At 43.2% G+C, this 20,611-nt stretch overlaps 1 protein-coding gene across 2 annotated transcripts; it reads left to right on the forward strand.

The window, feature by feature from the left end:
- The first annotated feature begins 1,718 nt into the window (after window positions 1–1,718).
- Window positions 1,719–20,303, forward strand: STOX1 (storkhead box 1). 2 transcript variants are annotated; one of them, XM_071438413.1, is made up of 6 exons: window positions 1,719–1,961; window positions 9,168–9,284; window positions 13,976–14,114; window positions 15,007–15,159; window positions 16,638–18,918; window positions 19,955–20,303. In XM_071438413.1, the coding sequence occupies exons 4-6, from the start codon at window positions 15,027–15,029 to the stop codon at window positions 19,992–19,994; spliced, it is 2,454 nt and encodes an 817-aa protein (XP_071294514.1). In that variant the 5' UTR covers window positions 1,719–1,961; window positions 9,168–9,284; window positions 13,976–14,114; window positions 15,007–15,026; the 3' UTR covers window positions 19,995–20,303. The 2 variants fall into 2 exon arrangements, with proteins under 2 accessions (XP_071294514.1, XP_071294515.1); XM_071438414.1 differs by lacking the exon at window positions 1,719–1,961 and adding an exon at window positions 2,824–2,887.
- Window positions 20,304–20,611: the final 308 nt, after the last annotated feature.

The following is a 20,611-nucleotide window of genomic DNA, read 5'->3' on the forward strand; positions in this document are numbered from 1 at the left end:
GTGGAAAAGTGGCGAGCAAGCAGTGCACCAGCAGGACAGCTTTCTGCAAAGGCACAGCCCTCTGCAAAGGCACAGCCTTCTCCAAAGGCACAGCTTTCTGCAAAGGCACAGCCCTCTGCAAAGGCACAGCCTTCTCCAAAGGCACAGCTTTCTGCAAAGGCACAGCTTTCTGCAAAGGCACAGCCTTCTCCAAAGGCACAGCCCTCTGCAAAGGCACAGCCTTCTCCAAAGACACAGCCTTCTCCAAAGACACAGCCTTCTCCAAAGGCACAGCTTTCTGCAAAGGCACAGCCTTCTCCAAAGACACAGCCCTCTGCAAAGGCACAGCCTTCTCCAAAGACACAGCCTTCTCCAAAGGCACAGCCCTCTGCAAAGGCACAGCCTTCTCCAAAGACACAGCCTTCTCCAAAGACACAGCCTTCTCCAAAGGCACAGCCTTCTCCAAAGACACAGCCTTCTCCAAAGGCACAGCCCTCTGCAAAGGCACAGCCTTCTCCAAAGGCACAGCCTTCTCCAAAGGCACAGCCTTCTCCAAAGGCACAGCTTTCTGCAAAGGCACAGCCTTCTGGAAAGGCACAACTTTCTGCAAAGGCACAGCCTTCTGCAAAGGCACAGCTTTCTGCAAAGGCACAGCCCTCTGCAAAGGCACAGCTTTCTGCAAAGGCACAGCCTTCTGCAAAGACACAGCCTTCTGCAAAGACACAGCCTTCTCCAAAGGCACAGCCTTCTCCAAAGTCGCAGCCTCCCCATCAGTCAGACACTGGGGCAAACTGGGTTTGCTGATAGCCTGGTGACTGCTGAGTGCACTGCAAGGTATTCAGGTAGGAAGTGTGGTAGGAAGCAGGTGTGCTGGTGTTTTGTTCCTGAAGAAGTGGCTGGATTTAACGTGTCTGGAGCCCCAGAGTGAAATGAACTGTAAGGTGCATTCATAACCAGTGGAAGACTGAATTAGGTTCATTTTTGTGGGCATTTTAAGCATTGGAAAAAACACTGGGGCTGGATGGGATGGATTGAGTCAGCACAAAGATTCCTGAGCCAGAGCTCCAGAACCTCCTGCTGCTGCTGCTGCTGGAGAAGGTGGAAAGGTAAAGGGGGAGGGTGCAGGGCACCGAGGGTGGGGTGACGGCTGCCACCGGGGCAGGCACTGCTACTCTGAAATCAGCAGCTGCTTTTAGTCTTACATCCTCTGGAAATGTTCACACACACACACACACCAAAAACAAACAAACAAACAAACAAACAAAAAAAAACCAACCACAAAAAAAAACCCCAGCCCTACAAACTGATCCTTTAAACCTTTTCTAAAAATTTGTAAAAGTGGACATGATGAAATAGCTAAGAGGAAATCAGGCTCAGATGCATTCAATGTGCTACCCTAAATATCTAAGTATTCACATTAATGTCTACTACATCATGCTGGTGAATGTTTATCCATCATTTTCGTTTGCTACCTGCAATTAGTGCATATGCAATTGACTGTTCTAGTGACCCCTGCAGCCTAAAGAGACCAGACTGCAATGAAGGGCTTGGTCTACACAGAAAGTACAGCTGGGAATTATTGAGTGTTCTCAATGCAAGTTTTCTACAAAAAGTCCTGTGAAATGTGATTGCAGAATACACCCACCAGCATCACAGTTAATCACCAATTAAATTTCTGCTCCTGGTATTGCTGCCTCACAACCCTTCAGTTTCACTCGGGGCATTGGTTTTGGTCAGTAAATCCCTGTGCAGTTTGCAGTTGCTGGGGGGAGCCTTCGGTATGCAGGGGTCATTAACCCTGGAGTCTCTCTTACTCTTGGGCCCGTGGGGCTCCTGTCGGTTTGTCCTGCAGAATGCAGAGGCAGACAACACCACAGCACCTCTGGAGTTCTTGCAATGTTCTGTGTGGTTTGGGCATGGTCAGTGGGGACTGCTCTCTGTGGAAGGTACTGCAGGAGCACCAGGTTCTGATTATCAGCCAGGTAAGGGACACCCGAGCAGTGCAGCTCAGATATCAGCTGCAACGTGTGCATGTGAAGGGCTTTGTGCTTTAACTTTCCCAGGATAAAGGATAGGGAGCATTACCAACCCAGCCAGGAATGCTGCTGATAAACACCAGGAGATGCTGCAGTGGAGATGTTCAGCTCTCCAGCTCAGTGCTGGGTGCTTGGTGAGGTGCAAACAAATCTCTTTTCACTTGGATTTCCAAAGGTTAGGAGGGATTTTCATAGCTGTCAATTGGAGATGTTTATTTTTACTTTTCCCTGACTGTAGCTCTGCAGTCCTCTCTGTCTAGGGATAAATTATGTCATAATTCATATTCATTCATATATCTTAATTCAATTATATCTAGAAGTGCATTTTACTTCATTTCAAGCAGGACTGGATGTTAGATCACAAAAGCTTTTTGTTGAAACTAACTAGCAATTCTTCAAGAAAGAATTCAAAATTGCACTTTTTGTCAAAGCAGGAGAAATTGCCAACTTTGGAAAGACTGAGGAATTCTTAATGATACATTTCAAAACATTTAACAGGAAAATCTCTGATGCCTAGCCTGTGTTATCCTTGGCTAGCTCAATCTCATTATTATTTCTTAACACTGTTTAACTTAAATCACATCATTCTTTTTTTCCTGTTTCTGGTATTTACCCTTCTTTCCCAATAATTGTATAGAATAGCCACTCCCTGTTGCAGCCCCATTTTCTGGCTATAAGATTTCTCTCTTCCTCAGTCATTTCTTGGGCACTCAGATAACTTCACCGAGCTGGTAACCTCTGTTAATGCCAGCTGGAGTTCATCTTCCCTCATCACAAATTAACCTGCTGACCTCTTAACTCAATCCAGGAGGAGAGGAGTTAGAAGGAACAAGAGTGCTTTGTTGGGCTCCACCTAAAAAGCAGTAACATCTGTAAGTATGTTGGGAACGGTTCTCTCTTACTATAGTGAAGTTTTATATCACTGATGAAAAATTATATGTTATTCCTGGTCTCCTAGGGATGATTTAGAGAACCTGATTCCATTGTTTTTTACTTCCTTGATCCCAGTAACCTCTTCTCTGATGCAGAGGATGGCTAGTTGAATACAAATGTAAGTTACTTTGGTAAATTAATTTCATTATTTCCCCTATTATCCTGCCCCTTCTGCAGTAACAGCCAATGGGATTTCTTACAAGTTAGAATTCTCTCACTTGTCTTTGTGAATTTCACTTTTTCAGACAATTAATGTTGAAGTGATATTTTCATGATTTTACTTAAATTTCTGGAAGCTTAACTGAAAAAAAAATCGTTTTGAGTGTCTTTATTTAGGTAATTTTCTGTTTTTAAATTATATATTCTATGTCTTCTCTTTCAAAAGTCATCATAATGGCCATTTTCTGCTCTGGATTACTTTTCTCACATTTCTTATCTATAAAAGCAGATATATATATTATAACTATTATTATAAATATTATATATTTTTATATATATATAGCAAAGCAAGTAGCAAGTTACACAACTAAAATGCAAAGGACAATGTTGTCTTGGGTTTTTAAAAGAAATTGCCATATTTAAAAAATGAAGTTACTGGTATCAGATTTGCTGTCTGTGTTTAACATAGAGAGATTTGACTGCATTTTTAATCTATCTGCTCTCATGTAACCGTTTGCAATAATGAGAAATTCAAACCACTTGGGTTTTTCATGTTTCCTGACTTAAGGTTGGGATGTTGGGAACCAAGCAATGTGGTTCCTAGGAAACATTTCCTGCACGTGTAGCAATGGCAGCATCTGCAAATTCCAGCAGCATTTGGTGAAATTTCACAAATACCTGGGTGTACCAGGTGCCAGAGATGGAAATCACTTAGCCTGCAATACCTTCATCCTTGGCCGTGGTACAAGAGAAGAGTTGGGAACGAGTTCTCAGGCTCGTGAGAATAATGAGCCAAGGCTTTAGAGGTTTTTCCTTTGAAATGCACCCCCACTTGTTCGCTGGGCAGCAGATGAGCAGCAAGGGGCGTTCGGCACCGCAGTTGATTTTGCCAAGCCCCATTTCAGTGCAGAATTATCCAGACCCTGCTGCGTGCTGGGTTTAAAGCCCTGGGCACTCCCAACTCCTCCTCATGCTTATCTCAAGGAGCCTTCCTGGCTATTGTTTCTATCAGAAGACGCTGTGGTCCCACAAATCGTTGTTGCTTTTTACCCCAGCAGTTCAAATGAGGTTATTCTAGAGAAACACACCGGGGTGTGACACGCTGACTTCACAGAACAGGTACAGCTTGACTCATACTGGTCATCGGAACTTTAATCAAATAAAGGGAAAATTCAGTCCCAAAATCTTGTAACTAACACAAACTGCCCTGCTGTGTTTATTCCCAGATAAAATCCAGAAATGTCTCTCTCTGATAGGGATCTCATGGGGTGGGTGAGTGGTACACACAGGACTGGGTAGGAACTTTTATATTCTGCTTGGGATATGGAGGGGAAGAAAAGGGAAAAATCACGGCAATTAAAATTTTCCCCAAAGGGTGAAGCTAATTTTAAAAACCCTTGATCTGATAACTCAGAAACTCTGTAGGAATGCTGAGCATCTCCCGTGCTTAGCTGAGGTGTTCAGTCAATTGTTCAGCAAACGAGGGGCAAACAGCTCCCAGCCTGGGGGGATGCATGCAGGGGAGAGGAGCGGGGGGACTCTCAGCTGAGATTAAATACAATCACAAATACTCGATTGGAGCGCACTGACCTCCTGAGCGTTCCGAGAGGGAAACTGGTGACAGTCCAGGAGAATGCATCTCAGCAGCTGCTTGCTTGCTGTCCTTGGTGCTCACCAGCTCGTTTCTGCCACCCCAGCCTGCCAGCAGCGTTCTCCGTGTGCCTGAACGGCCCCACTCCTTTGTGATTCCTGTCGAGTAGAAGAGAAAATATCAAAATGAAACATTTTTGCTTAGCCTTTAGAGGCTGGATTTGCTGTCGGTTCAGCATCTCTGTTGCAGAACTACAAATTATTCACAAGGAGAGCTAAGAAAGCCCTGTCCTTTCCAGTTAGGCTGGAGCTGGGATGAGCATGCAGACTGAGATTTTTCTGTGCTGGTCACCTTTTCCAATGAAGGCTCTGCTGCAGCCTGGAAATTTATATCTCTTGGGAAATATCCTATTGAAGAGTGACATTGAAAGGACAGTGCACTTTTCTGTGAAGTGTCAAGTTTTATATGTTTTTGCTGGAGGTATTGAATGAACTGGAATGAGATCAGACAAGGAATTGTTTTGTGCTCTTGTTTGTGCATTTGTAGAGTAATCTGATAGGTCTAACTCCTCACTGTTCCTTGTGTGACTCCCACAGAACATAAGGAGAAAAGCACTCAGAGAAGCAGCTAAAAAATGGGCAGATAGTCCCTGAAGCTGCTTTGCTACTCAAACAGAATCCCTATGATGGAAGAGGGGTAGAATGGAATCTCCTGCAAATGTTCAGCAACAGCTTAAGGAGTAGGGAGCGAAACTTCTGCAGTATTGTGGCCTGCAATAACCTTTCAAAGAGCTGGCCCAGCTTTGGGGAGCTGAATTAGTTCCCAGGTGATGACTCCCAGGTGTAACTTATTTAGTGTGCTCAGCAGGCACTGCCTGCCTGTGGAGCTCCTCATGCTCGGCTTCTCTGCATGTCTGTAGCAGTTTTTTGGGAAGAGTTTTGAAGTGGCACTGGTACACCTGGGCTCCATCTACAGCTGGTTATTTGAGCATTTCCTGCTTATTAACAATTCTCAGAGTTGCTTACAATGAGAGACAGATTCCTGTCCCCAAGCTACCTGGCAAGCTTTTAGGACACATTGGTTTTTATTGAGTAATTTAAATTTGTTCACAGCAATGAATGTCAGTGTCAGCACGGTTCTGCTGCACGATTACTGAAGCCACAGATGAAACTGTGGCCTTGTGAGTAGCTGATTTCTGTTTGGCCTACAAAAGGTCAGGACTCTGGAGTGGATATTGTTTGCCAGGCACTGCAGTTGTACACAGGAACACACAACTTTAATGAGGATGGCAGCTCAGCAAGAGGCTGGGGAGGTGCCTCATAGGATTCCTTTCTTTTGGACTCCCTTTCTTCCAGTGTCTTTCATCCTGCCCCACAAACAGGGATGTAGGTTTGCAAGTCAAAGGAGAGTAATTTTGTATTTCAATGGTGCTGGCTTCTGTGAAATGTAACTCACAGCACGTGGTCATGTTTTGCGTTGAACTGGTTAGGATTATTTAGAATTCTGTGTCTTTTTATTTTTATCAGGCCTGAAAAGAGTGGGTGAGCTAAAATGGTGCTTTATTTTGCACTGCTGTGGATAGGCTGCCAAACATGAAGAACAGTTTGAGTTTCTAACAATTTTGTTGTCAAACACTACTTTAAAAGTTATTTGCAGTAAGGTATGTGATTCAGAACTTACTTACTTGCATATTCTGTTGTAATTGGGTTTTACCTGTTATCACAGTTGTTCCAGTGATAACTCTGCTGATATATTTCAAGGAGGAAAAAGGGAGGAAAACATTTGTGCTCTTTGAAGGAGCTTTTTATCTACCTTGCTATTGTTTGCTTTTGATCTAATTCTATCTGTGTAATGATTGTGTAAAACTTACAGTACTTCATAATGTTTAGTACCTAATTCTAGCTGGCATTTAGCCCTGACCACTGACATCAGAAAATCCCCTGCATGTTTAATGCATTTCCATATAAAACTCTTCCCAAGGTGTTAATCCTGTATTACAAAAGCCCTTTCTCAGTAGAACATGTATTGCACTGACCTTAAATGCTGCACTCAGACTACTGAACTCTCAGCAGCAAGGTACCAGGGCCTGGGATGTTCTTCAGAATCCTGATGCATTTGCCAGATCTGCTCAGATTGAATTACCTGAAAGATATAATCTGTAAAAGCACTTGTGCATGCAATTTTTTTCATACCACCCCCACATTAGTTTCTAATCATACTGTTTAGCAAGTACCACTGAACAGAAGTGTATAATTTTTTATAATAAGCTCCATTCAACTTGATTTACTCTGATTTTTTAAATAATCTCTAAGCAGATTAGTTGGAAAGAACTTGGTATTTATTGTGTACTTCTTGGTGCTAAAGACTTCCAGCAGCAAAAGCTATTGCTTCTGTCTTTTAGGTGAGAAAAGAATTTCAAGAAAATAGGCTGAGCTGTGCTATATCCTCAGTCTTTTGAATTCTTGCACGTTGAATCATGACAGGCAGATCCTCCCCTGATTCTAAAAGAGCATTAAGGCAGTTAATTTGAACAGGCTTAATTTTTTCTGTCTCAGTCAGACAAGACAATAGTTTGTGTTATTATCATGAAGTTAATAAAATAAATTGCATTAGTTTGTAGTGCTTCTGCTGTGGTCTTTGATATGGTTTCAGAATCAGAGACTTTATTTCAAGGCTACTTTTAGCTTTTTCTCTACTGCCATCTTGCTTTAGCATGCTCCATTGCTGTGCAGAGCACCAGCACTAACAGTGAGCCCAGGCTGGGGTCCTCAGCTACATCTGGGGTTCAGCTATGCAAAAAAAGTTAAGAATACAGAAGCTATTTATTTGAGAGCTGAAGAGAAAACCAACAGTTCTGTCACATGGCTGCTGCTTGGATGCTCTCACTACCGGTGTGAGCACAGTGTAACCTTGTTTCTCTCACTCTGTGCTACCCCAGAAAAGCTCCCAGCTCCTGGGGGTCAGAAGTGCCCTTGTGCTGGGTCACAGAAAGCAGGGTGGGGGTCAGGGTGGCTGTGGGAGGTACAGGCACAGCCCAGCTGGAGCAGGGACTGCTGCCCTTGGTCATTCCTGTCCCACCTCCTGCTCAAGGGGGGCACACAGGGCTGCTCTGGCCTTTACTCACTCACAGCCTGGGAACTGCTGGGGCTGGGGGCTGCACAAGCTCCCTGGGCTCCACAGCCACGCTGCCCTCAAAGCTGAAAAGGTTCTGGGGATGGCAAATCTGAACCTCTGCTGTTCCACCAGGTGCCTGTTGTGTTTCATTGTCCCACCACACTCTGCTGCTGCCAGGTCCCTCCAAAGCTGTTTCTCCTCCAGGTTCTCCAGGAGCCATTCCCTTGGCTGTGTCTCCAGGGCAGGTGCTCCAGGCCTGCCCATCTTGGTGTCCCTCTGCTGAACTTGCCCCTATTCCTTAGCTGCTTCATAGACTCTATGATTTATTTTTGCCCCTGAAATTAGTCTACATTTTCAGCATCCCACAGACACATGCACATCTCTGTGATTTCCTTTGGAGGCTTCACCTTGGTCTGTGGGATTCAACAACCCAGTATCTTCACTGTAAGTGTTCTGCCAAACTGGCTTTTGAAAAAACATTTACTATTTACTGAGTCCTCTGTAATACAGTGGAGTTGCTTGGTTGCATTGTTGGTCTTCTGTGACATCCTTTTGGCTGAAATCTGGATTAACTAAAACATGGAAAGGGTGTTTTATAGCACTAAAGCCATGGAGACAGTTTTGGCAACTGCAGACTAAAGTCCTGGAGTTTAGACTAGTGCTATTTAATTTGCAGTGTCCAAACAATTCCTCTGAGACTTCTTATGGTGGTAAAGATGCTGCTTTTCATTTCTAAACAGTTGTTTAGAAATGAAAAAAAAACCAGCTGTTTTTCCCTGTGGACCATAAATTGCAGTCTAATGAAAGGGTGCAGAAAGTTATTTTCTAGCAAAGGGGCCATCCTAAAAGTTGGATATCCACTTAGGGAGAGTGGAAGGAAAAGTGTGCACATCCATCAACATACCAGGCTTCCCAGGCAGGTGTGAAGTTGCCCCTATACCATTAGTCTTGTTCTCAGCTGAATTAAAAACCTCCCTGCCATGGGATTTGTCCCAAAACAAGATCTGAGACCTGCTTGGTTCCACTGCATTGTGTGCTGGTGGCTCCTGTCCTCATCCAAGGGAGGGGCCTGGGGCTGCACGGGGTGGGACAGGGACAGCTGTTGCCTGGGGGTGAGCTGTCCCCAGCTCTGGCCCCCTGAACTGGGATTTGCTGGAAAACCCCTGCAGGGAGCTGTGCTCTCCTTTGAACAGCTCCTCTCAAAGTCTGGAGTGTGACTTCCCTGGGCTGGAGTAGGTGTGAGCTGAAGTGCAAAGTGAATTTTGGTTCGTTCTGGGGAGGGGAAACACGACCATAGGTATATCTTACTATTGTATTACATTGTATGCTTTTCATGTCTGCCTTTTATGTGACAGCACACTTCCAAGCAAAGGAGGCAGCAGGGATATTGCAGCAGCTGGAGCTGCCCTTGAGCTGTACAGGAATGCACAGCTTCATCCCCATGCTTTTATAGTCAACCTTGCACTCCAGAGGTAAGTACCTGGCTAACCCCCACTGCTGCTTAGAACAAAGCTTTGGACATTAAACAGCTATTTGAGTTTCTGAGATTTATTGCAGAAGAGAGGGCACAGCTGGAGAGCAGTTTTAGTGGGGAAACGCCAGGGTTGTGAAGGGGAATTTTTGGATGAGGCCAAGTGGAAAAGCTGTGCTTGTGTCAAATTCCTGTAGCAGTGGATGGCAGCACCTCAGGACAGTTAAAGGAGTTGGAGACACTGCCAGTGCTTTGTTTATTCCTGTTCTGTTTGGCTCCATGGAGGTTGTTTTGCACCTTGCTTGGGCCTGTTTAGTTTTCTGTTATTTTTTATCTCCTTGCAATGAAAGTTTTGAATCAATCTGTTTTTACCACCAAGCCTGACACTAAATGCTGAAACAGTTAAAGATGACCTTCCTTGCTATCAGCTGTGCTCTGTGTGCTCAATGCATACATGAATTGACTTAAAAGGATGTTACATTATATGAAAAATAATGATCTGCAGTGCAGTTGCTCATAGTTGAATTTTTCTGCCAGTTTTGCAGTGAATGCTCCAAAGCTGGATGTGCTTATGCAGTTCTGCTTGTTGGTTTTGTGCCAGCTGTGGGTGAAATGCAGATCCCTGGAGAGCTTGGCTGTGCTCTCTTGAACAGTGCATTTGGAGCTGCATTCCTGCCTGGGTGTTCAGGCAGTGCCTGTGCAGCTTGAAACCTGCTCCCAGGATGGGCTCAGCATCCACCTGGACACATCAGTGGCCTTGCTAAGAGCTGAAGGGGTTAATCTCTTTGGAGGTCAGAGAGACACATTCCAAAGGCAAAAGCTTACCCACTGTGCTCCGTGGTGGTGTTCACAGGGGTGCCAGGATGAGGGAGGAGATGAGGATCTGACTCCATGTTTCAGAAGGCTGATTTATTATTTTATGATATATATTATATTAAAACTATACTAAAAGAATACAAGAAAGGATTTTATCAGAAGGCTAGCAAGCAAGAAGAAGAATGATAACAAAAGCTTGTGACTGAGAGTCTGAGCCAGCTAACTGTGATTGGCCATTAATTAGAAACAACCACATGAGCCCAATCCCAGATGCACCTGTTGCATTCCACAGCAGCAGATAACCATTGGTTACATTTTGTTCCTGAGGCCTCTCAGCTTCTCAGGAGGAAAAACCCTAAAGAAAGGATTTTTCATAAAAGATGTGTGTGACAGTGCTCAGTTTAGGAAAACTGTACCCACTGAGTGTATTGCTGTGTGACCTGATCCTGTCTGGGCACTTGGGCAGAGCTGGCAGGAGAGAGCTCTTCCTATTCCCCCTCAATCTTGCTTTGTTCTCACCAGATCTGCCTCTGGGGTTTTTATTAGCTGGTGAAAGGAATGATGGCTCTGGGCTGCCATTAGCACTAAGATTAGAGTAAGGATTTCATGATGGCTCTGGGTAGGAACCTCAGAGAGCACTTGGAAGTCATATTTCCAAAAATTCATAACAATTGCACTTGGGAAGAGGCTTTCATGTGTTGTTGGGAAGGCAGAAAAAGTGGCTGGCTTTTGCTGGTTTTGTTTACTTCTTATTAAATTGCATGGCATCGTCCTTTGAAAGTTGTAAGGAATGAAAAGTTAATAAGAACTTAGTAAGGATAAGTTAATCACAGAAAGTTTGGGACTGTAAAAACAGAAATTGTGACCAAATGGAGGGTGCTGTTTGCCTAAATGTGCTGATTTGGGAGTGTCTGTCCTGGCAGGAATCAGTAGGTACAGAAATCTGACATTTTCATGTGCTTGTAGCTTCTTTGATGTCAACTGAAGAAGTGTTGGTGGCCTTAAACTGATACTGAATTGTTTCTCTGAGGGTTGTACAAAGTAATCAAAGAACAGATATTTGCTGTTGCTGAGAGCTTTTGTTTGTTTCAGTAATAGATTAGAGACATGACAAGACTTGACAGTTTCATTTAATTGAACCATTTACTCTTTCCTTCAGTAAAAGGATCTTTCTGAAAACAGGACCTAGAACAGCACTAGTACAGAGTACTTGTGCCAAAATAGAGTTTCTCTGTTAAATACTTACATTTGAAAATGTTAATTTAAACTGCCTCTATAATCCACATAGAATTTTAATTCTTTAATAAGAACACATCTTGTAAACTCATTAATGTTCAAAAAGGGTTTTGCTAGAGTTCCCAACTTTCTATGATGTTCTTATTAACATTTTATTCCTTAAAATTCTTTAACTATACTATGTGATTTTTGCTGTAAAATGTGACTATGATGCACTCTAGTATACAGAAAATTCTTTAACTATAATATGTGATTTTTGCTGTAAAATGTGACTATGATGCACTCTAGTCTACAGAAAATTCTTTAACTATAATATGTGATTTTTGCTGTAAAATGTGACTATGATGCACTCTAGTCTACAGAAAATTCTTTAACTATAATATGTGATTTTTGCTATGTGACTATGATGCACTCTAGTCTACAGAAAATTCTTTAACTATAATATGTGATTTTTGCTATGTGACTATGATGCACTCTAGTCTACAGAAAATTCTTTAACTATAATATGTGATTTTTGCTATGTGACTATGATGCACTCTAGTCTACAGAAAATTCTTTAACTATAATATGTGATTTTTGCTATGTGACTATGATGCACTCTAGTCTACAGAAAATTCTTTAACTATAATATGTAGTTTTTGCTATGTGACTATGATGCACTCTAGTGTATAGAAAAGCAGAAGCCTTGCAGTTGGTAGCAGTACTCCTCTTGCTTGTGATCTTGTGCAAAAAGTGAATTACATCAAACAAGCCAAGGCTCTCATGCAGAGAGGCACAGGATCTGTGGCATCTTTTGTAGAATCCATTCCATGATAGATTCTCCCAACTACAGAAATACCAATCTTCTATTTCCACATGCTGTGTCTTCTCTGCCCACCAGATGTTTTGGGGTTTTTTTTTCTGGGATGGATTTACTCCTAGTCCTTTATTGTTCTGCAAACAGTTTACCTGAAGTCCTAAGAAGTAAATTGAGTGCTGTTGTAACAAATGCCTCTCTGTTCAATTCCCAGAATTAGCCTGGGTTTCACCCAGATAAACTTGTCTTGTGTGTAATTTTTCTGAATAGCCTGAAGATGCACAAACTCTGCAGCTGTTAAACAACTCAGTGAAAAATGATAATGCTCACATTACAGAGATGGAACAAAAATCACTTTGTGCTGGTCAAGAGTACCCAGAGGCTTTTCTGTGTGCCGAGTTCTGTTACCCAATGCTCACATTACAGATGACTTCCCACACTGTGACCAATAAGTGCCCCAAAAAGGGCATTCTTGGGTTTTAGGTGTCCAGGTAATGGGCAGAGTTTGAGCAGACCTGTAAAGCAAACTGAAGGAGAAGAACAGCTGAGCCCTGGCCAGCTGCTTTCGTTCAGTGGCTCTGTAAAACCTGCAGAGGTGGAGGTGGGAGGTTCAGAGGTTTGCTGTACTCACACCAGCTGGGTTCTTTGCTGCTGGCAGTGCCCTCACAGAGGTGTGAGCAAGGCCTCCTGAGCCTGTAAGGCAGCAGGAAGGTGATGGTCATCACATTTATGCAGAGGAGGGAAGTGGGCAAGGCATTCTGCAGGGGCTTTGATCTGTGAGAGGACAGATTCCAAGGAGCTTTAATGAGAATGGTGTTCTGCTGATTTTGCACCAGACCTATGAGACAGAGCTTGCACAAACTGATAAATCTTCTCCGTGTGCAAATCTAAGGGATGCAGCTTTTAAGTATTTCCAATGAACTTGGGGGACTATCTGAAGCACAACAACAGTTATTTAGCTATGCAAAGTAAATCTACAAAGCTTTAATAAGAACTTGATAGACACTTAGAGGGTGCTGCCTGGGCCTTTACCCACAGTGCTTATCAATAGCACCAATTCTTGCTTTCACAATTTCAGATTTTATTTCAAAGTCAGGAGACAATGATATCTAATATTTATGTTGTTAGCAGGTGTGTACTATTGACTCTGAAACATTTTAGACTTGTGTTCAAACATGATTTTAGATTTTTAAAAATTCCTTCAGTATCAAGCTAGCTTTTGTTTAATGCTTTAAATATTATTCTGAAACAGCCTTACCTGAATGGAGGCACTGGATTTGATGCTGCAGAACAGATGCAGACAACAACAGCAAGATAATAACTATAAAGATAATGAACAAATTTTAATTACAGTTGGTATTTTACTCCTTAGCAGCCTGGTGCTCTGCAGGAACAAATGGTCAAGTTGGCAGCAGCACGGTGTGCCCACAGCAGACTTCAGACAGCAAACTATTCCCAGGAGTCATTCCTGAATGCTGATGGCCTTTCCCATAGAAAAAGAAAGCTTGCAATGGTTTCTGCACCTGCAAGGAGTTTCCTAGCAACACCACTGAGGAAACTGTACGCCAGGATTTTCTTTTCAGAGTTCTTTGTGTTGAATATAGCAGCAGTTGTAAAACAAAGGTCAAGAGCAACTTCAGCCCTTCAAAGCAATGTTGTGGATTACATTCACTCAGAGGAGTGTTTGTGTTGTAGTTCTCTGCCTGGAGGATAAATATTGGGTTACAGTGTCACCCAATAGACAAGGGTGGTTTAGTTAAACGTGAACACAGCTTAATCTAAAACATCACTTTTTACTTGGGGGAAATTGCTGTTAGTGTTTAACAGTGGGTTATCCTTTGAAGGAACCAGGAGAGCACAGAACATCACCTGGCCAGGAACAGACCATTAGTCTGACTGAAAAAGAAGAAAGGGGAAGTTGATTTTTTGTTTTGTCTGAGGAGGTGTCTGCAGCCACTGTCTCACTGTGTGCACAGACCTCAGGTGAGTCCCTGCTTTGTGCCTGCTCATCAATAACTCAGGGAATTTCTTATTTCAGCTACAGCACCCACAGCAACTGGGTCAGGAGCACTTGCTGGGCTTGTCCTCTGCCACCTTGGGGAGAGCTCAGAGTTTAGCTGGGTTTTATGGATGGGGGAGTTCAGGTCAGGGACTGAGACCCTTTTCAGCCCTCTGGGCTGGGGTTGCAGAGGTACTGGGGAAGATGGGCCACACTCTTGGTCCCTCCAAACTTCTGCTTTTGTCATGCAGAATAAGAACAATGTTTTTGTCTCTTACCAGGACAGATAGTGAGGTAGCCTAAAAAATGCATGCACTTGCAATAAGAGTTTTTGCTCTCTACCCAGTTTACTAAATAATCTCTACTTCTAGAACCTAGTCTAAAAGTGGCATTTTACCATTTGTATTCAATTTTATGTGCAAGACAAGGCACAAAGCCTATTACTTGTATTTTTTTTTCCTTGTGTTCTGACTTGGTGAAAACATTTTGTACTTAGATCGTTGAATGTTGACCTTTCCCCCATTAGCTACTTGGAGAAATACAGGTTCTGCATGGTTTAACGTGTAAGCAGTCTTCTAAAAAATCAGCAGTCATCAGAAATAATTCTCTCTCTCAGCTCCTTGTTTATTAATCTAAATTATGGCTTTGGCTGGATTTCCATACCAAACAAACTAACGTGCTTAAGGCAACCTCTGCTTCCTTCATTACAAAGGCTCTTGACAAGTGCTAGCACCACCTCCCTCCTCTCAGAAATACTTCTGAGTAATTTGCCAAAGAAAATTAGCTGAGGATAAGGGAAATTTTCAGTGGAAATCTTTCACAGCTAATTGAAAAACTTATGCACTGTTCCATTCAAATAATTTTGTTTTCTTTTAGGTGATGTGACCCCTGCTGTCATGAATCCTCTCTGCCAGCCAGGCTCTGTTCCTTTGGCACGAGGAATATGCTGGACCATATCAGACATGAATGCAGATCAGGTTGTGGTCACTCAGGAAACTCTAATGGAGCAGTTAAAGAAAAATTTCCCAGGTAACTTGTTTGTTTCTCCCTCCTTTAAAAAGTGGCTGTATCATCAAGCCTGAGTTTCAGGTGTTGGACAAGGGATCAGGGAATGCTTACAGGCAAAGTGAAGGAGTACAGTTAACAGGGAGCTGGTGGATAAATGAATGTGCAAACTTCTCATCAATCTGTGAGTGTCACTGCACTGATTTGAATGCAACCCTTTCCACGGATTTTAATAAATCTTTGAGAATTAGAGGGAACTGGCTGTGGTTAGGAGTATGCCCTTTTGGGGGGTGGGAAAGCACAGATGTGGTATTTAGGTGCTAGACATGGAACAGCATAAAATAGACTCTTAGATCACAGAGACTTGTTAAATCCTCCTTTAAGAGACAGGAACACAGCTGACTTTGACTGCAAAGGGACTGGGTAGGAGTCTACATCTGGTGTTTGCTATCACAAACTATAACCAGCCTCAAATTCAGGTTTGTTGGTTGTGTTCTAACTCTTTTCTTCCTGAAAGGAAATTACTTACACTAAGTGATCTTTAGTTCTTCACTTCTAGCCCAGCTGGTTGGAGCATGGTGCAAATAATGCCAAGGTTGTGCATTTGATTCCCATACAGACCACTCACTTAAGAGCTGGACTTGATGATCCTTGTGGTCCCTTCCAACTCAGAATATTCTGTGATTCTGAGGGGGTGCAGCCACCTCCCTTAACATCTGAAAAATATCCCATTTCCCTTAGATCTGCAATATCAAAGTGTTATTGTGTTTGAAACTTTGAACAGGCTCATTCTGGCCCTCTCAGGAGGCTGCTTTGTTAGATACTGAGCTGCTTCTTTTGACTCCTCTTAATCTTACAGCTCTGTGAATGTTACAGGCTGATCTGGTGGGCATTTTAACCAGTGGGAAAAATATTAATGTAACCCCACAAAGTGGCACAGAACCATGCCAGGAATGAGTTGCACTCAGTAAGTGCACTGTGATAACCACAGGGCAGATTTTACAGGTCAGCCAGAAGTACAATTCTCAAAGTCTGTAGGGTCTGAAGGTATTTTTGCTGTGTTTTCACCTTGCTGGAAGTTCTTAACTTGGTGGGCAGGTCAGCTGTGACTAGATTAAGGACTCTGAGACTGTGACACCTGGTGGAAAACTGCAGCTGAGACCAGTCTGAGTGAGGTAGTAAATTGACATCTGACCAAACCAGAAACTTCAGAGAGTGATGAAGCCCCTGTTAGATAACATGCCAGGAGGAAATGCTTTGAACAAGAGCTTGTTTGGTTTGTACCTGGCAGAAAGTCTCTCTCATGAATATCATGTTCTGACAGACACAAAGGCAGCATCTTTGCTCCCTCACAGTGGTGCTGCAGTGGCAACACAGCTAAATGCTTCACTATTTCATTTTCAGATGATTTCAGGGCTGTTGGATGAGAGAGATCTTTTGGCCAGCACCCATTTTATTTGAAAACTTGTAACTGATTTGACGGATCTGTCTCTTTGTTCTAGGCATTGCAGTGCCCTCCCACAATGTATTATATAATATCCTTGGCACTCTCATTAAGGAAAGAAAAATCTATCATACAGGGGAAGGATATTTCATTGTGACTCCCAACACTTACTTCATCACAAATGATGCCACAGAAGACAACAGAAGGATCCTGTTGGAGGACAGCTTTTGCTGTTCATCACCTTCCATCCCTGACCTGGTAAACACTAAGGCCTGTGCAGACCTAGTGAAGGAAAGCATTCCTACAGTACCCTGTTACACATCCTGCCATTGCTTCCCTGGCCAAAATAAGCTCTGTGAACAAAGGCAAGGGCAGGGATCCATGAGGAGCCATGGATCTAATGGAGAGGGACAGAGAGGCTGCAGTGAATTGAGGGCTTCAATTCGAACTCAAGGCATCTCCACATCTGCTGAGAACCATTCCTGGGACACCATCAAATCCCTGACGTCTCTGAAAGCAAAACTGAAAAGCAAAATGCTTGGCCTTGGCCTTTTCTGGAGAAGTGGTTCTAAGAAAGAAAAACACAAGAAGGAGTACTCCACATTTTCAGGCCAGTTTCCTCCCCAGGAGTGGCCAGTCAGGGATGAAGATGACTTGGACAACATTCCACGTGATATTGAACATGAAATCATCAAGCGTATTAACCCCGCTCTTACAGTTGATAATTTGATTAAACACACAATATTAATGCAGAAGTTTGAGGAGCAGAAAAGATGTAACAGTAAAGAGAAAAAATACATCAGTAATGGTACCTCAGCTGAAGTGGCAACAGTCAGGCAAAGCCATCTTTCAAAGGATTGCATTCAGAGGGCACCAAGTAAAACAGCAAAACACACCAGGAAAACCAAATCAAAGAGGGAAAAGCAGATGAGCAGGAGCAGCAGGAAATCTCACAGACAGAAGCTAACATCCCAGAATGTGAAACTGGAAGAGAGCTTTTCCCTGCCCATCAAAACCCAAGAGCCACCTGCTGCAGCAGTGGAATCCCATGGGATATACAAGAAGCAGATTAAGAATCCTTTCCAGGGTCTGCCATGGACACCTCGCAGCTTTCCTGCCAGGGGGCACCAGGCTGCTGGGAACAGCCAGCTCAAGGGCCAGACTCACAAGGAAGGAAGGGCTTTCCAAAGGCCACGGCCCTTGGCCCCCTCAGGACCCTCTGGCTGTGAAACTGAAAGGCTGGGTGCAGAAGGTGAGGCTGGCAAAGCTAAGCAGAACAACTTACTCCATGCTAATAGGCCTGAGCTTCAACTAAAGCAAGCCAGTTTCAGTGAAAATGCTGGTTATCCACAAGGCAGTAACCTGCAAATAGGTAACAGAAGCAGACACTTGCTGGAGAGTAATATTCCTGAAGAAAATGTCTATAAAAGAACAGTAAAAAAGAAATCCCCTTGCTCCTATATTGAAGATAATGGTGTGTGCAAAGAGGATGCAGGATTTCCATCCTACCTGAAAGATGAGCATTGCAGATGCAAAGCAGACACTGTATGTGAGCTCTTAGATCAAACAGCCAGTGACTTTCAAAATGTCCATCTTTCACATTGCACAGCCAGTGTTAATCTGGCCCCCAAAAATGGTGTGAAATACAGACCAAAGACTGATAAAAAGAGTGAACTTCTATGTAACCATGACTGTGCCAGCCATCCTGGATCAAGGGAGCTGGAAAGGGAAGGGTTTGCTGTTAACTCCCATCCTCTGTACCAAAAGGGACATGATGGTGACACCTGCACCTTGTCACATCTGGATGACAATTCTGAACAGCTGCCCCCTGGCCATGCCTTGTCAGGCACAGGAGGCTGGAGCCCAGCTGTGTCCCTAAAAGCCTCTAAGGTTAGAACCTGCCCTGCCCAGCATGACACAACCATAAACAAATGTGGTATGAGATACAGGGGAAGTGCTGGCCCTGCAGAATCAACAGATGGCTCCAAGGAGCACCCTAAACCACACTGCACAGAGGAAAGCTGGCTGTGCAGTCAGGCTCTTCTGAAAGGCCACAGGAAGGAGGAAGGAGCTGAACTCACTGAGTGTGGGAAGGGCTCAGCTGGGGCAGGTTCCTGCCAGGCTGGCTCTGACTCTGGCTCTCTGCAGAACTTCACCTGTGAGGTGGGAGCAGGAGCAGCACGCTGTGCTCTGGGCTCAGGGACCAGAGGAGTGAGAAACCCTGCAGGACAAACAGAGCAGCTTGTAAAGAGTGCATGTCCTGTGGGGCCAGAACAGAAACACCCAGAGGGGACAGAAAACCACAGCATTACAGGAGACAGTGGCATTGACTCCCCAAGGTAAGAAAACATGTGACACTAAGATGCTTTATCTCCAAAGTGACCAGCAGATTTAGGCAGAAATGTCACAGTAAATCACAAACCCCTTCCCCAACAACATTTGTGAAATGTTTTACATTTGTAAAAAAAAAAAAAAATTCTATTTTTGTTTTAGACTTCAGTTCTGATCCAAAAATACCCAAACTGTATAGTTCTGCTAATTCCCTTAACAGGAACATTCTCCCTAAATTGCTGCTGTTTATGTTTTGCATTTGTTTTCATGAGGCAAGAAAGCAGCAGAAGTTCTGTCCTGCAGGTAGAGATGACCTAGGACAGAAATGGTAAGAAAAATGATGTTTGATAAATTCAGTGTTAAACACTGAGTTTGGCAAGCTGCAGTTTGCAGGCAGGCTCAGCTCACACAGATTTCCACATGTGACATTGGATATTGTCACAGACTCTCCAGGTGTACATAAAGAAGAGAGATCCAGTAGAAATTTCAAGTAGAAAATACCATTTGACTTGCTCACAACAGACAGAATGTGTACATCACCTGAGCTTGCACAGTGTACATTTTGCCTGTAGTTACACCTGAAAATCCCTTAATGGAAAATAAATTGGTATGAAACAAACTTTTACACAGAGACCTCAAAAACTTAACTAAATTGGCAAGAATCTGTGTTAAAAGCCACATTTTTTTAATAGCAACACATATTCTTAATTCCTTAAATGAGTGATATTTAACTGTAATGAAACCATTGGAGTCCTCACTAGATTTGTACTGTCCCCTTGAGAAGGCAGTATATGAAGGAACAAACCACAAACTCCAGTTTCTAAGGGAATCCTGCTAATTGTTCATCTTTCCTGGCTGTGCACCCTTCCAAGCACATTTCCTGTGTATTGCTTGGACATGAAGACTTGAAATCTTTAGCAAAATGTATTTCAGAGGATCATTTTGACTGTGTGTACATATGCCCATCTGTGGCACTAGAACCTGAGCCAACTCAGTTCATTTTTGCAATGTGGAGTCTGACTTATAATCATTATATTATTTTAGGTGGACTGAAAAGAAGATGAAGCTTCCTGCCAAATACTAAAAGTATAAATAACAATGCAGAAAGGAGGACAAGTGAAAGGACAATTGCAACAAAATTCCTTCCTTCATCTAACTCTGGTAGTGAATATTTGATTATTTTTCTAATGAGATTGGTCAACTTTCCCCTTGTAACAAGGTAACCATAGTGTAAATGTAGCTGGTCACATCAGCGAGGCAGTCTCTAAATCAAAGCTGTTAGTTAAAACGTTTGACAGCAGTGTTTGGAGAGGTCATATCTGTTTTGTTTGCCCTCATTTTTAATTATTTTTTGTGTGTCCCTGTGATAATAAAAGTGAGAACTGGCATTCTTCATTGAGCACTGATCTGTATGGGCTTTGTTTCTCCAATAGGAATTGCTGTTGGCTGTTTCACAGTGTAACTCTGCAAAGTTACAGTGTGAAACAGGCAACATGTGTGAAATCCTACTTGTGAAATCAGCACATGCTTCACTTTCCCTGCTAGAAAACAGAACAAATGAACGAGACACGCACCTGGTACTACAAAAATTCCTTCAATCCCAAGGTTCTCTGCCCGTGTCCTGCAGCACTCTCAGCTATCCTCAGTCTGCCTGGTGTGTTTGTATCTGTCAAGCAGGGTTTAGGCTTTACAAATGAAACG

The sequence above is a fragment of the Agelaius tricolor genome, unplaced genomic scaffold, assembly GCF_023055355.1.
Source record: "Agelaius tricolor isolate 1412-34295 unplaced genomic scaffold, bAgeTri1.0.p SCAF_13, whole genome shotgun sequence".
Lineage (NCBI taxonomy): Eukaryota > Metazoa > Chordata > Aves > Passeriformes > Icteridae > Agelaius > Agelaius tricolor.